This window comes from Euwallacea fornicatus, chromosome 3 (assembly GCF_040115645.1).
Source record: "Euwallacea fornicatus isolate EFF26 chromosome 3, ASM4011564v1, whole genome shotgun sequence".
In the NCBI taxonomy this organism is placed as follows: domain Eukaryota; kingdom Metazoa; phylum Arthropoda; class Insecta; order Coleoptera; family Curculionidae; genus Euwallacea; species Euwallacea fornicatus.
In genome coordinates this window covers 137,732-157,292 of record NC_089543.1, presented here as the reverse complement: position 1 = coordinate 157,292, position 19,561 = coordinate 137,732, and the positions used below count along the sequence as shown (strand labels likewise).

The 19,561-nt window shown below is 33.4% G+C and overlaps 1 protein-coding gene across 3 annotated transcripts in view; it reads left to right on the top strand.

Annotated features, from left to right (window-relative positions):
- LOC136350521 (potassium voltage-gated channel subfamily KQT member 1-like) overlaps window positions 1–19,561 on the top strand; it is a 103,189-nt gene that overhangs the window by 68,659 nt on the left and 14,969 nt on the right. For all 3 annotated transcript variants that reach the window (XM_066302310.1, XM_066302311.1, XM_066302312.1), the window contains 5 exons: window positions 9,874–10,028; window positions 14,038–14,139; window positions 17,025–17,095; window positions 17,621–17,748; window positions 17,823–17,919. In XM_066302310.1, the coding sequence (XP_066158407.1) occupies window positions 9,874–10,028; window positions 14,038–14,139; window positions 17,025–17,095; window positions 17,621–17,748; window positions 17,823–17,919 (553 nt within the window). The remainder of the gene's footprint in view (window positions 1–9,873; window positions 10,029–14,037; window positions 14,140–17,024; window positions 17,096–17,620; window positions 17,749–17,822; window positions 17,920–19,561) is intronic.

Sequence of the window (19,561 nt, the reverse complement as noted above, 5' to 3'; positions counted from 1 at the left end):
TAACATGTATCTTTTATGATTACCGACTCACCATGGTTAAGCTCCAAAAACTAGGTTTCGTAGAGACAAGGTATTTCCGTTTGGTATTTCATTAAAAACAATTAATAAAAAAGAAAACTAAGATGTCACTGTTTCAATCCTCAATGCGATTATTTCTAAACATCTCAACATTTTTGCGAAATCCTCTAATACTTGATTTATATTTTACAACAAACCTCATTATCGTAAGTTATTTTCCCAAGTTGCGGATATTTAATATTAAAAGATGAAATCTCGGATTTGAACTACTACAGAGAAAACGAGGTTAGCACTAACCCGACTATAATTCTGTATATTTCATTTTGCAAGATGATGGAAGCATCCAAATCCTAAAAGGAAAAAATGATAAATAAAGTAAAGATCGTGATAATGGTCCTATAGGGCTCGTCATGTCTAAGGGATAACGGCTATAACTTTTTAAATAATTGTGCGATAAAAAAAGATTTCAAGTAAAAATTACATGGCAAATTTGTTGCCACTTTTTGATTACCTTGAAGTTTCTTTTTTCTTGTCCCATGGTAGTTCAACGAAGTCCAACTTTTGGTTTTGCAAATATGACCCACTATTTCTGACTCGTTCCATGGAACCTACACTTATTCGCACATACAGACACATACAATTAAGTTGGGATTAAATGAGGAAAATTTATTTTCCTTAATTTAAAACAAAAATTTAAATTCAATCGGAAAATCAAATTAACAAAAATACCTTCTGCACGTTTTAAATATCAAGTAAATAGCATTCCTGAAATTCCAATTTTGAATTAAAAAAAAAGCAGTACCAATGTTTTTTGTTTGGCGAAAGAGAATGGTTATCTCAATCACCCGATTTAAATCCGTGCGACTTTTTCCTTTAGGGCCATTTAAAAGATCATATTTATGAAGATCGGCCAAATAACCTAGATGACTTGAGGGCAAAGATACTTTGAACAAATGCTTTTAAATAACAATTAATTCTTGTATGCAGTAACTTATTATTTTGCTTTTATGACTGAATTTAATTTTTTTAATGAAATAAAGAAAATTATTTTTTTTTGAAATTTTTCTGATGTAATGCCAATCAAATTTTATATCTGTATGTGTGAATAAGTGTAGATTCCATAAGACACGTCAGAAATAGACGGTAACTTTTTAAGAAGAAAAGTTGAACTTCGTTGAGCTGTTATGCGACAAGAAAAAAGTCCAAAGTCATCAAAAACTGATTACTAATTAGCCCTCTAACTTTTACTTGAAAAATTTTTTAACATAAAAATTATTTGAAAATTTATCGCCATTATTCCATATGTGTGTATTATGGGTAGATTTCCAAAAAAATAGTGGAAAAAGTGACATCCTAAAAAGTTTTTTTTCTAATTCGGGACGGTTACGGCTAATTTGCTGTACTATCTTGTCGTACTGATATAGTTATTACTTCTGTGATATATCGACTAATATTAATATACAGGGTGTTCCAAATAAAGTGAGTTCCATGGGGATTATGGAAGCAGTAAGAGATACAAGGTGACTCAAATTAGAAAAAAGAAGCGCATTTTTGTACCCATTCAGAAAATGTTCTAAATTAAAAAATATGCACAGGGGTTGTCAAAATATGAGCAAAAAACTGAAAACTGCGATTTTCGAAAATCATAAATTATGAGTACACTGTTTGAGTAAATTGTACCAAATTTGGCATTTCTTTATTATCGACACTGCCAATTGAATGGCATTTTCACAATTTTTCCAGGCTTTCTAGATTTCGAGAAATTACATTCAACTTTGTTCTTTCTTATGGCCGCCATATTGGATTTTGGTGCCATCGAATAGACAATGAAAAAAACTTTTTTAACCATTTATCACAAAGGTGCCCTTGGACCTACCAAAGTAAGAAAAATAAATAAAAACCTTTTTTACCTTAGTGGGCTTAGAAACAAGTACTTTAGTGTTGCTAATCAAAGAGCAGTAATGTACGACGTATTCTGTTTAATGGGACAATAAAAACTTAACATGTTTTTTTTAGTATTAATGCAATTGCAATTCTATAGGTTTTATCAAAAATAACAAAGAAACACAAAGAAGGAATTGGTACCTTTATTCACTATGAGTAGGAGTTACTAATCCTAATAAAAAAATCCTAATCTGTATAAAAACTGTTCAAATATTTCTCCATTATGATTAACAACAGGCGTACAAGCACTTTTTACCATATCTGGAGGTATTTCTTGAATGGTTCGCACAACTGCAGCCTCCAACTCTGCTACTGTATCGTAGGATCATTAGTAAATCTTATTTTTTACATATCCCCAAACAAAAAAATCGAGAGGTGTTAAGTCTGGGGAGCGTGCTGGCCAACTGATACGGCCTCGATTTCCAACCCAATTATTTCCATACGTATCATTTAGATATTGCCTAACACTAAATTACTTGTTTCTAAGCCTACTAAGGTGAAAAATGTTTTTATTTATTTTTCTTACTTTTATAGGTCGAAAGGCACCTTTGTGATACATGGTTAAAAAACTTTTTTTATTGTCTATTCGATGGCACCAAAATCCAATAAGGCGGCCATAAGAAAGAACAAAGTTGAATGTAATTTCTCGAAATCTAGAAAGCCTGGAAAAATTGTGAAAATGCCATTCAATTGGCAGGGTCGATAATAAAGAAATGCCAAATTTGGTACAATTTACTCAAACAGTGTACTCATAATTTATGATTTTCGAAAATCGCAGTTTTCAGTTTTTTGCTCATATTTTGACAACCCCTGTGCATATTTTTTAATTTAGAATATTTTCTGAATGGGCACAAAAATGCGCTTCTTTTTTCTAATTTGAGTCACCTTGTATCTCTTACTGCTTCCATAATCCTCATGGAACTCACTTTATTTGGGACACCCTATATACAACTTTTCTTTTTTTTTTATAGAGGAGGGAAACCTTCAAAAGGTACCCGGTCTGATGTTTGAGCGACCGGGTTATGTAGGATTCGTCCCTGAATGGGACGCCTACCCACTAAAACCCTCCTCTCTTCACTCTGTGTCCCCCCCGGAAACGCCGTAAGGCATTACTTCAGGGGGGGAAACCCTATATACAACTTAAGCCCATAATTTTGTACTCACATGTTAACCTTTGCCTTGTATTTTAACTGAAGATACAGAAGTATTGAAAGAGTTTGTAATTTCGAGTAAAGAGAAATTTTGAATGCCCGTTTTTGGCGGCTTAACACTCTCATCAGAATAAACGCAAAGTTAGAAAGTGAAGAAGCTTTTTAAAACTTTTTTTACAAACATTTTAAAAAGCAGTATAATTCAGTACAATTTCACATATCCTACATTAATTCTGTAAAATTAATTCAAATTTATCAAGTGAAACGTTGACAATAGGAAGGTTCAAAAAACAAATTTTTAAAGCTCTCTGCTCGGCTGTAACCCGACAACACGACACGCAATAAATTGGCATTACGGGAAAAAATGTCTTTTATCAGTTTACGCTGTCTTTCTATTGTCTAGAGAAACCCTGTTTTGTTACATTATGGTTGCCCTAACGGTCCCTAAAGTTGAAAATTATCGGGTCGTATAACATCAAAACGTGAAGTTCTCCGAAAGATACCGTTCTAGGAATACCAGCGATCTGGTAATCACGGTTAATCACTGATATTCCTGTTTAAAAGAAAATATATGAGATCATACCTACCGATGACGTCACGATATGTGGTTGTTTGATGAAATTTACACGTTCAAAAATATGTCTCATGTCACTGCATATAGATATTATTAAATTTGTTTGAAAAATTTAGAAAAAGTCTTGGCAAATCAAACTTTTTCGTCATATTTTTAAACATTGATTTTTTTTGTTCTCAGAAGGGAAAAATTCGCCACTTTAAACTTTTGCTCGGCTCACACGAAATTCCATGAGCGTAAAACATAACTCGGAAATACATGATACACATTTTTTTATAACGTCATGAATTTCTACTAAAAACAGTGCGCTAATAGTGCGCAACTTTGAAAACCATTTCGACCATTGTTGAAAGAGAATAAAATAGATTTTTATGATTTTCATTCAAATTTTTCCAAAAATCGAAAGGAGATAAATAAATTTTTAAATTTAACTCTGTTAATGCTTATTAAATATGATAAAGAAATTAGTTTCTGTTTTACACATTAGCTCATACAGAATAAGGTTAATGCTAGCTCTGTAATAAAGTTTCAACGAAAGGTCTTTATTTCCTAGTTGGTTCAAAATATGTTTAATTTTAAGGTAAAACGAAACTAGGTCATTCCCGCTCATTTCCTGACGGCATGATATTACGTTCGTTGTGTCAATAATATGCATAAGCTTTATTCGCTAACATAAGAGCCCTGAAAGGCCGTACAGGTGTAATTATTCCTGGGGTTTACGTGCATATTTTTCGTTCCGGATTTGCACCCGCCATTTAGAGGAAAAGGTCGGCGAAGATCTTTATATAATAGACAAAAGCTGACAGGTCATCGCATATAAAAATTAGGAAATCATTCTAGGGGTCTTCTAGCCTGTTTACAACTAAAATTAAACGAATTAGAATTTAAAGAAGGACATAATTGTGACATAATTTGCGGACTGTCAATACCACATTTATATTTTCATTTTCGAAATGGACAACTTTTTGTTCCACTGACCGGGTTTCGCCTTCGAGAAAAATACGTGGATTATTGGAATAAAATCGCTGCCAATGACAAGTTTTACCAAAATTAATTATACGAACGGTATACAATTGATAAACAAGTATTGCATAATCTTATTTGTTTTTAATTATCGTCAGTGCTCCGCTATCCGGTCATATCCAGACATTTAATTTTGCGAGAGAGAATTAATCCTCAAATTTCAAGCCTAGCGTTGGTACGATTCCAAGGATTATGAGTCTGTCTTTTCTTCTTTTCCAATAATGGATATTATCCAACGAAACACTTTTCATCTGCAGAAAAAAGCTGAGTTAATTTATCAAGTCTGCCTAAATCTCTTAGGAAAGTTTTATTTAAATGCAGAAATCTTCTTTGAAACTCTGCTGCAAAGTTTGGCATATTACTCCAGCATTTTCTCGAACGTCGTTTATTGTTTCGGACATTTCTTTTGGAATATTTAACTCTACACAGGGTGTTAATTAAGCATGCAGACACATTTGAAAGAGTGAATTTATGCGGCATTTTAAGATAAATATGTTAAAATGAAAAACTAAAAAAAGTTCCTGTTAAAATGGGTTGAGAGACAGGGTATTCAAATTCAAATTTTATTTTCGTCTTTCGTTTATACACCTGTTTGGATAATACCGCCGCAGTCTGACAAGGTTTTGCATAGAAGAAAAGTTAATAATGCGCAACTGAAGTATACTACGTGACAGAAAAGAGAACACCCCGTAAAAGTGATTTTATCTAAATCATTTTTGGTACGCACGTTTGTATATGGAAACACAAAAAACGATTAAATTTTCAGCCATATTTATCAATGTATTTACGAGTTATCACGAATTTTAGTTTTTTTTTAGTATAAAAATAGCAATAAAATATCAATAATATGACTGTAAAATATCATTTATTGACATTCTGTGCGCTTGGAAAGTGCTTTTAGATTAATCAAATATGCATAAACACAGAATGGAGCGAAATTTTCATCAATTGAAAGAGTTTGAGAGAGGTCGAATAGTTAGTCTACAAGAGACTGGTCAGTCATTTAGGGATATCGCCATTAGATTGAACCGTAGTGTAAACACTATTGTGGGATATTGTCAAGCATAGTTCCAATAAGAACAAACAGGCAGAAGGAGAGACACTGAACGATCCCGAAGAACTACAGAACGCAAAAATCGCCACCTTCCATTTATGGTCTTAAGCGATACGTTGGTGTCGTCGAGGACGCTGGCGGATCAATAGTTTGCTGAGTATAGAAGGCCCATTGGGATTCGAACCATTTATCGTCGAATAAGAAGTTTTGGATTAGTTTTCTATCGTACCCATCTTGTCTTTCCCCTCACCTCAAATCATCGTCAAAATCGACTGCAGTGGTGCAAAGAACGGATACATTGAAATCTGAAATGGAATAATATCATGTTTAGTGACGAATCCAGATTCCGTTTGAGTATGCATGATGGTCTGACAAGAGTAGGAAGAAGACCAGGTGAAAGGCGGGATCCTCAGTTTACAACACAAAACATGTCCATCAGACTGTTGGGGTAATGGTTTGGGGTGCTATTGCATGTGGTAGCAGGTAACCTTTACTTTTTATTAGAGATAGTACGATAGCCCAATGATACATCCAAGAAGTCCTGAAATTTTTCGTGTTTGAAACAGTCTGCTTGCCAAGTCTGAAACAACTCGTGCCTTATCTGAAAACTCTTGTTAATCCAGGTTTCCAGCAAAACAATGCTCGACCACATGTGACTCGAGTGACTATGGACTTCTTTCAACAAAATACAATCAATTTGCTACCGTAGCCACCTCAATCTCCAGACCTCTCACCGATTGAACATGTATGGAATATTGTAGGTAGAAGGTTGCATAATTTAGCCTGTCCCCCACAAACCCTAGCGGCGCTATGTCGTGCTGCCCAGTTAGTCTGGAATGAAATTCCCCAAGAGGACATCAATCACTTCATTAGATCCATGTCTAGACATGTATAGGAATGTATAAGACACCGCGAAGGACCAACAATTTATTAATTTTTTTTGAGTTTTAACAATTAAATTTGTTAAATTTTTTTTTAATTTGTTTTAGCGTAAGAAACGTGCGTACTAAAAATTATTTAAATAAAACAATTTTTACGGCATTATTCTCTTTTCCATGCCACCCAGTATATTTGCGATAAGCCTGAATTCAAATAGAGGTAACTTTTTTATTGCTTACTATATTTGAGTTAAAAAAAACTTGTGCCAAATTCAGTTTTACCGATTTTATAAATTTCATTTTACCGTAAAAGGTACCAACTAGGGGGAAATAAAGGGCTCGGGAATTTTTAACACTTGTACCATCAAAATAACAAACCAATAATATTTAAAATAATTGTCGAAAATAACGAGCGGCTTCTGCAATACATGCATCAATTCGTCTTAATCTCGATTAGCGAACTATTCCGATTACCCCTGGTGGATGTTTAATTATGGCTCACGATTCAAATCTCCTATTTTTGCAACTACCACTTTATAAACCAACAACTTCAAATATCTGCACAAAAAAATAACCTAAAGGTTTCATGTCGGGCGATCCGGGAGGCCATGCGTGCTTTCCTATTGTGAGTATGTTGATGCACCATTGTTCATGAATTATATCTCCTGTCTGGCCGTTAGATCAACATAAATTTCTAAACGTTCACGATAGTATTCCAAAAACCTTCGGTACCGTTTCCTATTAAATCTTTGTGGAAAAATGCGCAATTCAATACGGACAGAAAAATCCTTAACTAATGGAATCTGCATAAGTTCAATGTGATAAGGATAAAGTCGTTCAGCTTTTAAAATTTGCTACCCAATTACATATGTAATATTCAGCTCACTAGCAATTTTTCATGTACTAATTTTACGGTTTCCTTTGATTTAATTGAAAGTAATTTCTTTAATATCAACTTTTCTAACTTTTGCACATCTTCCTTGGATAGGCGACTAGGTGTCTGTATAAAACTTTCAATTTCACACAGCTATGTGTGAATATTAATAAAAGCTTGGAGACACTGAGTGGGCAAATCGTGATTGAAACATTCATGTTGCAGCTTGAGCATTACCGTGAGCCGCTACATAAATAAAATTCAAGTTTGCTATTACTGCGTTGGTAAATTGGACCATTCTAAACACAACCCATTGTTTATTGCTCAAAAAGTCACATTAAGGTTTTTTTTAATACACATAAAATTGGGATTTTGACAACACCTATCAGGGTTTTAAAATTTACTCTCGATAAATTTAAAGATTTTGCTGCGATGAAATCATGTGTACTCATTTTACACGCTTGCTTTGCACGCATTATGACTAGCGCATGTCCGCTTTAGAGATAAATTACAAGAACGTATTTCATTATTTTGTTAGTAAAGAGGCAAATATCAAATTTACTTTTTTCTTGACGGTTGCTATTAGCGAGAAATATTAATAGTAAGACCACCTATCAAAATTTATAGTAATAATGAATGGAAAATAGGTTTTTTATTCAGAAATCGCATACGCTGACCTTCAAAAAATTTACGGTTATATAAATTCAGGTGTATCACAGTACACGTCGCACTCTATCCGTAAACAAAAAACCGAATAAATATTTAAGTTTCTCATCATGTGCTTTCCCACTGTGCAAAACATCGTCAGAATGTTGCGTTTTATCAAAAAAAATTTCCAAAAACCAATTAAAAGTGTTAATTTCAAGGCCCCTGTATATCGAAAACTTACTGCTTTGGTTACCCATGTTCATACGAACTTTTCATCTTAAAATCTTTCAAAGATTTAAAGTTTCTCTACATATTTAATCAACACCCTATGTAAAGCAATTCTACAGACTTTTATTGAATAAGTGTCCCATATTTCACAGGGCGATTTTTCAAGTTATTTTAAAATGGAAAGTTCTTATAAACATGTGCCCTGGCTCGTTTATTTTTCAAGATACGAGGGTATCAAAGTTGAAATAATAAATCATATATTCTTTGATATCTTTCGATTTCTTCCAGTCAATTTCGCGAATTTTCGTATGCGGGGGTTTTTTGAGATGATAAATTCAAATTTATCGACGATTTAGTTGTATCTTCTAAAAGGCGCCACAAGCGACCATTAAGACCCTTTTAGGCAGTTGCAACTTTTTTCTTTCGCCTCACACGCATTCCCGTTAGCACGCCTTTGCGTATCATGAATCTCGGCTGGTTTTGAATTAGTAAAATTAGTCATTTCTTGCGGACAAATAATCACAGTAATATTCTTAAATAACAACGCCTTCGTCGTGATTTAAGTTTAAAATCGTGAAATAATCCCAATCATTTTCTTCACACTTAAAGCTTAAATTTAGGAGTATTACTTTACTTCAGCTTTTTGTTTCACGACCTATTTTTTTCATTTGTTTTCTTTCTGAAATGCATTGGACAAAAGTTAAAAGTGTCCCGTCGGTCGCTTGTGGCGCCCTCCGGGGGACGTGATTAAATCTAAAATATTCTTAAAAACAAATATAACTTTTCAAAATTAACTAGAAGAGATCGAAAGATATCAAAGAATATTTAATTAATCTTTTCGACTTTGATGCCCAGAATCTTAAAAACTAAACCAGTTAGGACACGTTTATAGTAACTTTCCGTCCTAAAACTACTTGAAAAATCACCCTGTGGAATATCGGACTCCTATACAATAATACTCTGTATATCGATGGGACACCTTATGACCGCTATTGCTAGTATGTCATCAATTATAATTCCCACGAGTGTGACCGTCTGACATTTTAGTGACTTCACGTTAATTAGTTGCGATTTTAGATTAGTTTTTGTGGTTTAGTTGGGTCTTACACCCGTTAAACTTCTATTCCAAATCGACTTTCGGGACAGTTTTATTTTAGTGATGGAGAAGCGATAAACGATTCATTATGAAAATATTAGACCGTCTCAGGACATACGACTAGAAGAGAGCATAAAATAAAATTTCTCCTCTCATAAATTATGTCTTTGAAGTTCATTGTGAGGGTAAACTCCACTTCGAATTTCGCCTCGCTCGATGCCGTGTGACATTGAAGGTGCGATCTTTGACTGAAATTATAAAAGTCGACGTTTCTAATTAGCGGTAGGAAGATTCTTGAGAGGAAGCGTTGTCAAGTGATATTAATAGAGGACTTAGAAATGTTTTTTAATTTAAATAGAGTTTCAGAAACATTTACATTTTCCAGGAGGTCCTCAAGCAGTTTCAGACATAACGCCTCTTTCGTGGGACGTTTGTCAACTATCCGAAGACATCGAAGCCAGCCAGTTACAAGTTTTCATTCGCCTGCGATGGTTCATCATAAAAATCTGTCCAGGATGAACTCCTCGTCTGACTATATGGGTAAGCATTTACTCGATTTATTGTTGGACGCATTCGTAAGCCTTCGTGTTCCATAAATTGTGGAAGTTTTTAAATATTCCAGAGCTTTATGTAATTTATAAAGGGAATATTTTGGTCGCACCTTGCACCGGCTACGCACAACTTTTGGAAATCGTGTACTCGGTCTGTAAATTAAATGTTTTAAAATTGTATCGAAACGCGTATTTTCAGTTTCGGTTAATCAAAAAACTCGCTCATTCGGAACCGTTTCTGTAAAATGTAAAATCCTTTTAGTTCGTTAAAGGTATAAAAAAACAACCTATTGATCCGTGTAATTGCATAAAAGAAAGTCATGTGGATGACATCTGTTTAACAAAAATTTGTTTTCTTTGTCGGAAATATAAATTCTTTGGTTTGTGGTAAAACAAATTGATATAAAAAAATGTGGAAATCAACAAGGCGATATGAAGCCTTGATAAAATTTTTACAGGGAAAAAATCCATCCGTAAACACGTTAACCCATTAGCGCCCAAATTATTTTGTCGTGAAAAAATGTCCTGCTTTCACGAATTACTCTTTTAGCATCATATTTGAAAATTCATCTTGAAATGTATCTTCTTTTTCAGCGGTTTTTTTAAAAAAAGGTGATCTATATATAGATCACTGGGATGTGCCGTATACTTTTGAATTTTATTTTTGGTTAAATTATTTAGGCGTTAAATTCATAAATTTTATTTTTTACAAAAACTATTTAATAGAAAAAATAAAAAACTAAATAAACTGTAAGTACAGGGCTATTTATTGTGCCAATTAGGAAAGCAAAGAGTATACAAGGTAACATTACATTTGTCACAAAATGTTAACTGAAGACCATCGTACGAATGCAGTTCTCGCTGCATACTTAACCACTTGCATAAGCTAATCTTATGTCCCAATAAAAATTGTTCTCATAAACAAATTTATGTGATAAAGGTTGTTTATTTTCTGCGATCTATATATACGCACTGGGCGCTAATGGGTTAAACTATTGAGTTATAGGGAGTGTCCCAGAAAGATATTGTAATAATAAGTTTTGGTTTTTAAATAGAAAAATAAAATAGAGCGTTTGAGCTAAGTTTAGCTGTAAACTGTAAATTGTATCTCCCCCTCCCCCTACCATCGCACTGTTAACTTTTTTACTTTTTTTTTAATTTCAAAAACAGCATTAAAAGAAGAAAAAACTAACTTTTGATGTTTGTTTTTTTTTTTAATGTTGCTTACATCATCGGTAGCGAAAAATGGCCAATTTTTTAAATTGAAACATAGATCAACTTTCTTCAATTCACTTCAAATTAAAGATCTTTGAAAATTGCATTAAATTATCTATTGTAATTCAAAATCTATCAATTTATTTTAGAGAAAAACAAATATAAATTTTGTAAGAAATAAAAAAAACTATTTATTAATAGAAAATTTGTTTGTTTTCGATTTTGTACTCACAGTCTTTAGTTATTTTTATTTACTTTTTACTTTGTTAAACGATTTTACGACATTTATATCAATTTTCGCAGGCACGAATTAATAGATTTTCAATCATGATGTACTATTGAATGTAATTTTGAAAGACTCTTTAATTTCAGGCATCACTTGACCCATATATCATTTTTTTTTAATCGGCCATTTCACGCTACTAATGGCATAAGCAACATTTAAAAAAATAAATAAACTGCAGAAGATAGTATTTTCGGTCTTATTTAATGCTGCTTTTAAATTTTTAAAGAAGAATCATTTATTAAGAAGTTTATAAAGAGGGGGGGGGGGAGTTCAATTTAGAGAGATACGACATAAAATCTATTTGTTTTTGATTTTACAGGATATCCAAAGAACATTTTTTATTCTATAAATTTAAAACAAATCTAACAATCTTTGATTTACATATCTAAAGATGCTCTTAAGAAGATTTTTAGGTCCGATGAATTTATTTGTTTCAAACTAGCCGAGAGGTGCTGACACCTTTTTTTATCGGTGCCAATGACTTGAATATTTTTACAAATTCTGGTACTCTAAACTCTCCTATGTCAAAAGTATTAGAAGAAAACTTATAACTGTAACAGTTAAGTATCAGAAAAGTTACTTAGCACACTAATGAAATGTACAGGGTCATTCAAACTCGACGCCCCACCCATTTTATGCGAAAACAGTTGGGCTTAGCAAAATAATTTTTTCCACCAGATTAAACAAAAGGACGTAAGCTAGAATAAATGCTAAAAACGTTAAAATGTGGATCGCGACGCCGACTTTATGTTTTTTTTCAGAAACATACCCTTTTTTTTCAAAAATGTGATCATTGATACATTCTAAACAAGTTTTATATAAAAAGTTTTTTGAAATTTCTAATCATTTAAAAGCTACAGGAGAAACAAATATTGACATATTAGGTAGTCTTATGTTAACACATTGCATGGGGATATACTTTGTTACTATACTTCTACAATGTAAACCGTTGCCTAGCAACACAAACGTGTACTTTTACGTGATCAGTTTGACTGAATGTTCATTCTCATATTTGATAGTTAACAGTAGAAAGATACTTTTTTAATTTAATATTAGAATAATGGTTAGTCATCAAGAAAAAGTCGATATGTTATTAATTTATGGCGAGACTCAACGTAATTCAAGAGCAGCAGTTAGACTATATCGAGAAAAGTATCCAGATCGAGTGATTCCTGATCATAAAATGTTTCCTCGTTTAGAAACAAATTTAAGAAACAATTCAAATGTATTTTCATGCAGGAAATCAATGCCAATAGCAAAATCTGTTTCTAATGATTTTGTCGTAGCTCAGATCTGCCAATTTTTTGAAGGCAATCCTAGAGCGTCAATTAATACTGCAAGTCGACAATTAAATTTAAGTTATTCTACAATTCAACGCACTCTAAAGAAGAATAATTATATTCCCTATGAACTGAACAACCTGCAGCTTTTAAATGAAGAAAACCGTGTTAGAAGAATTGACTTTTTAAGTAACATGGTCATTATGGAAAACGATAACCATAGGATTTATAATCATATTTTATGGAGCGACGAGAGCAGATTTGTGAGCAATGGGCATCCAAACAGTCATAACGCAAGATACTGTTCGTTAATGATGATACTTATAAATCATTGGCAATGCACCAAAAAACTTAATTGCAAATATCACAAAAACGATTAGAGATACGGTTTTTTTGGGAAACACCCTTTTCATGTACAAGTACACATTGTAATAGGTTCATTCTCAATTCACAAAATAAAAAAAAAAACTTAAATGTCCTAAAACGAAAAATCGAAACAAGCAATTTCTCCTAAGACATGTGTTCTAAGACTATCTTCTAAAACTATTTTTTTATGCTCAGGCACGTTGTAATGAGCCACTCATTTGCATCAATGCGTTTGAGGTAGCACATTTAGTTGCTATGCCAAGGGATAGTAATCAGTGATAAAGTTAGTAGTTAAATTCATTCATGGAACAACATTTAAATTACGTTTTTCCCCATCTAAACTGATTATGTCGAAAAAGTTCGCAAATGTCGAACTTAAAAAAATTAATTCTCTAATTCAGAATTTAGGGATTTTTTTTCTAATTAGAATTTTAAATTAATTAAAAAAAAACTTTCTCTTTTTCACTAAAACACAACCAAGTTCCTTAAATGTAGGGAAATTTTCCTGAAACTCTATGGGTGAGTGCGTCAGGGTATCTCAACAGAATGGAGTGATAAAAGTATATTGATATTGCATTGCTCGGACTTGATTGTTTCTTGGTACTATTACCCGTCCTTCTATTTTCATAGAAACATATATGTATAAATTTAGGGTCTTCACGTTGTTTAGTATATCGTAACCCTATCGTGGTTAATAAACGTATACTTCTTCAGCATTTGCCGGCTCTTACTATCCTAACTAGTTTGAAAACATCCCACGAGGGAGTGTGGAAAATAAATTATGCAAGGAAAAATGGTGTTAGCATGCCACTAGAGAAATTACCGTGTTACATTTGATTAAATTTTTGCAGGTAACAGTAGTAGTAACGGGACAAGGAATAGTTTAAATGCAAACTTCATCGATGACAATGTGGCATCTAACGACACCAAAATTACCGTCGATAATCCCGATGGTAAGTATCATATATTTACTTGTCGTCATAATGCACCAAGAAGTTTTTTGTCTGGATAGATAAACTCCTAATTTATGACGTGTCAAGCACGTAGCTTAAACTTGCACCGAAGTTTCTGCGCCCTTCGTAGGAATTCACTTAATAAATGCCTTATCCAGAAAGTTAATGTTTCAATGTGTTGGAGCCGTGTGACATCCGAGTAAACAGAGCGCGCTCTATGAGATATTAAATTCTTAATTAGTTTTCCTTTTTTCCTCAGTTATTTACTATCATATTTATATTTATCTAGTCACTTTCTCTGCAAAGGCGTGGAAAGCAGTTATGAGACAAATTTATGGAGCCTCTAAGATGAGATATAGCAAAAAATCCAACGAGGCACAGTGAAGCGCTGTTGGATTTCAACGCAAAATATAGGGTGTCCGAAAATAGCGTTGAAATATTTTCGAAGGTAATTCTAGAAATTAAAATATTAAAAAGAGTTCGTATGAACGTACCCCAAACATTACGTATTAAAGCTAAAGGGCTAAAACCCTTTAAAGGAGAAATCCTGAAGGTGGTTTTTATGCAATATTTTGTAGACGGTTTGCTCTAAAATTATAAAATGCGACGTACTTCAACAAGTTGAAATTGGAATTTTTTTTTGCTAATGTTGCTAATGCTAATAATTACAGATTTTAGTCAGGGGCGTCACATTCAGGGAGTCTCCCACATATACGTTGCCGCAACTTTTTTGTTTACGACATGTTTTTATTTATTGAAATCAATTTACCGAACAGAAATATTTTTTATTAGCCAGCGATAACTAGACTAATGTTATTAAGGATTTATCGCTTATTCACAATAAATGTTGAAAACTGCCTCCCTACCGCTCGATACATCGTCTAATTCGTTTCGAAAATATTGCGAAAAAGCCATATTCCGAGTTTCCCCTTTAAGGTGTTCTAGCCTCTTTAAGAAACAATTTGCGGAGTATCTTTAAATGACTTTTTTTAATGTCTTAATCTTTAGAATCACCTCCTAAAATATTTTGACGACACCCTGTATAGAAAGATATTATCGGTCTTGGCTTTTTTAAAGTTTGGTCTTATTTCATATAGTCACTTTTAGATAACTAAAAATATTATCACATCATAAAATCAATATTTGATGTTTACATAAAAATTTAATCATTGATAAATGCTACATTATAATTTTTCTAAATATTTTCTATGTACTAGGACAGTCCCAGAACTACCTGATCTAACAAATTAAAGAAAAAGAAAAGAAAATATTACATCATCTCTGAATATAGTTTCCTGTGAGATTGCCACGCTTCTCCCAGCGATGTTCTATGACTTTTATATTTTCTTTTTAATAAAAAGCTTTGGACTTTTCAAAATAAACATCAACCTCGGCATCACCAAATCATTATTAGCAAATTTCTTTGCACCGAGTCATTTTTCTAGGTTTGGAAATAGTAAATCATCTGAGGGGGCTAAATCTGGCAAAGAGGATGGATGAGGAAAGAGTTCGAAACCAAGTTGATTGATTTTGGCAATATCAATGACGAAAGTGTGGACTGGGTCCTTGTCTTGAGTAAACAAGAATTTTCTGTTCGCCAACTGCGGACCTTTTTCTCTAATGTATTCGCTCAAACGCAACAGTAAATTTTTATAACATTTCCCGTTTATTGTTTTTCCTTTAGGGAGATAGTCAATAAAAATTATCCCGCGTGCATCTCAAAAAACTGACGCCTTCACCTTTTTTGCAGATTGAACCATTTCGGTTGCTGTGGAGTCGATCCTCCCCTTTGTGACCATTAGTTCGACTGCTCTTTTGTCGCTGGCGTGAAATAATGGATCCCTGTTCCATTCACGGTTCTAAATTCACGCAAAAACTCTGCTTTATTGTCGTGAAACTTTGTTAAACACTCTCTTAAAACATCTTCACGGCGCTATTTTTATTCAATTGTGAGTAAATGCGGTAACCGTTTTGCGCACAGGTATCTCATATCAAATTGTTCGGTCAAAATGTGACTTGCAGTACTTTTTGAAATGCTTATAATGTCTGTTAGCTCGTACAATTTTAGCCGACGGTATTCCAGTAAAATTTTCTAGATTTTTACCGCAATGTCAAATCTGGAGTGTCACTGAGTCCGACCACTGCAGGGTTCGGTTTGATTACTCGTACGACCGCGTTTTAACTCTGTCACCTAACATTTTACAGTTGTTAGCGAAGGAACAGATCGCCCAGAGTAGAATCTAGCTCCGCTTTGATGTTGAGTGGACTCAAACCTTTCAAATGAAAATGTCGAATCACGTATCGATGACTAATTTGTTCCAAGTTCACAAAATCTCTAAAAGCATTCAGTAAAAACGGCTCCAAAACAAGCACAAATCAATGTAGCCCCCTCAAGCCCTTTAGACATAACCTTTTTAAAGTTAGGTCTCTGTAATACAGACAAGTTTTCAACACAAAAATCGCCATCTATATGTAAGTCAAGTACTTCTGGGACTATTCTCGCAAGTGGTGATTTCACAGCACGGCCGTAATGGCGATAATTTTAACAAATTTTCACCCGAGCACAAGGAGCAACTTCTCGAGATACAGGATATTTAAATTAAAATTTGAATTTAGTTTTTTAATTGCGTTCTTGGACAATAACGCGGCATTCTGACAACAAATTTAGCACACCAGGAAACTTGATGATAAAAAACTCAAATATTCATCAACGCAGAAATGGTAGACGTTTCCAGATTGCATCTTAGCTCTAAAGAAAAAGTAAAATTTGACGTTTATACTATCGAACGGAATACAATTAAACTGAGATATAAGTTTAAAAATCGGCGACAAAAGGAACCTTTTAGTTAAACGTACATATTTTACATGTTTATGTGTGTTTTTAGATGATGAAGATGAACCGCAGCTAGTGCAGTTAACGCCCCAACACAAAACGGCCATAAGAGCAATTCGCAAAGTAAGCCTCCATAACAATTAATATTAGCCTTTGTCCCACCATTAGTAGTTTCAGCTCACATCTTTACCCTTAGAAACTGCACCACTTAGTTCGTTATCGCATATTCCTTTTTACTTACAAGTCCAAAAGCTTTTCATTCCTCCCGCTCCCAACATTTTCCAGTTTCAACTTTGTTTAGTGTAAACCCCATTTAGACTTTGGTTGCTAAATAATTGGGTTCGTCTTGCGGGGGTTTAATGGGTTTTAAATGTCTAGAACATGCTAAATGTTTTCATTTAAATAGATACGTCACTGTCCTGGCATTCGAACGTTGTCCGGCTGCTCTCAAAATTGATTTTTATAAAGAGGGATCAAAGGGGACATCTTATTGGACTAATGCAAATAAAATATCAAAAGCGATCGCCAGCGGGTGTGAGAAATGCTCAAGGATGTCCTTTTCGTGACATACATAACTTTTCAATTTTCTATCGTCGACAAATCCAATTGATTACCTTTCAGAAGTTGCTTATTTTTTTATCTATTCAGCTTAAATATTTCGTGGCCAGGCGGAAGTTTCGGGAAGCTTTGAAGCCCTATGATGTTAAAGACGTTATTGAGCAATACTCGTCCGGGCACGCAGATTTATTGAACCGAGTTAAAAACCTACAATACAGGTAGGTCATCTGAACTTCAGAAACTAAACTGAACTAAACTACACGACGAGCAAATGAACAAAAAATGGTTTCAGGTTGGACCAAATACTTGGCAAACAAGGCTCCAAATCAAAAGATGTTTATGCTTCAAAAATCTCATTAGCTTCCCGAGTTGTAAATGTGGAGAGGCAAGTAAGTAAAAAATTACGATCATTTATGTTCGAGCTGGACGTTAAGTTCCGCCAAAAAAAGGAGCAAGTTTTCACTTAATGAGAAAAACGACGACGTTTTTCAAGCAGAAAAACCGATAAACCTTTGTTAGTTGTTGAGTATATTTAGAAGAAAAGTACTTTGCTTAAAAATCCGACACCAGGAAATGTTCAGACATTTTACAGCCTCAGGGTCGCAATCGAACTGAATTCGGTCTAATCCACTATCGGCAACTGGAAAATCTCACCATTAACCTAATGATATAGAATTGAAACGCTCCAGCTTTCAAATTATGTGAAATATCGCTAGTTTAAACTTTGATTACTGTACTCAAAGCAATCACGTTTAAATTGGTGGATTCTGGCGGAATGAGAAAATACGTAAACTGTAACGCAATAAAAACCCACATTTATTATCACCTCTTCGAGGCCCCAAGTTCATTATTCGAATAAGTTAATCGAAGATCTATACAAGGTGCTATTCCGAGAAGCTGCATTAGTCAGTGACTTCATTCTATATTCTACCACCTATAGTTACCAATGTAAGTTCAATTAAGGAAAAAAATTCTTTTGTGGATTTAATGTAAGAAACCTCTGTAATATTAGCAACATTTACGTGATTCCCGAAATATTCGGAAAAAGTACCAAAATTAACAAAATTTTGTTATTGTTGTATTCATTAACGACAAGAAAACTTGAAATTACAAAATTTATCACTATTTTACTAGCTACAAAAGACATATCTGGCATTTTCATACAACTTCTAACCACGGAATTATCAGCTTTAACTTAACGTTTTTTAAAACGGATGTTTATGGGATTATTTTTCCAAGTATTCCGGAAATCACTTCACTACCCGAATATTTATGGAAAATCTGGTAACGTGGGTGATTGTCGTCATAAGAATTACTACTTCCTTATCCGCAAAACTAAGTAAAAATAAATAAGAAACCAGGTACTTTATATCTTTAATAACCGTATTTTACTACGGATGAACTGACACCATGAAAGCTAAGAAAAATGAGGGAAAACTTTAATTTATTGTCGGTAGAACCCAAATATTCGGATTGCTGCGGGTTAAGCTAAATAATGATGCGGGGAAAACTGAGACAACGTATATTTTCATTTTATACCTGTAAATATATAGGGTCAAAGAACATTCTTGTTGTGATATGATGGTCAATTTTTAAGAGCAAAAACAATTATTAAAAAATACAACGTTTCTTTATAAAAAGAAATTTCCTCAAAATGTCTTTATTTTTTTTAATAAAACTAAATTTAAACTTAATTTCTAGAAATAGTATCAGATACTTATTATGACAATGAGCAAAACAATACTTACTGATATACGTTCGCAGTATGTCTCAAATTAATTTGCATGTGTGAGAATCTCCCTTATCATAAGAGACCATTGAGAGGAAAGATAAAAGGAAAAATTTAATTCAAGAAGATAGATTAAATTTAGAAAATTTTCGAATTTTAGAAAAACAATTTTATCAGAGACTCATGCCTAGTTTAAAAATAACTTTAGGTTTAACTGTTTTTCAGAAAAAGCGAAACATAAAATATTCGATTTTTAATTTTGTCCTGTAGTAACTAAACTAATCCGAAAATCATTTTGAGGA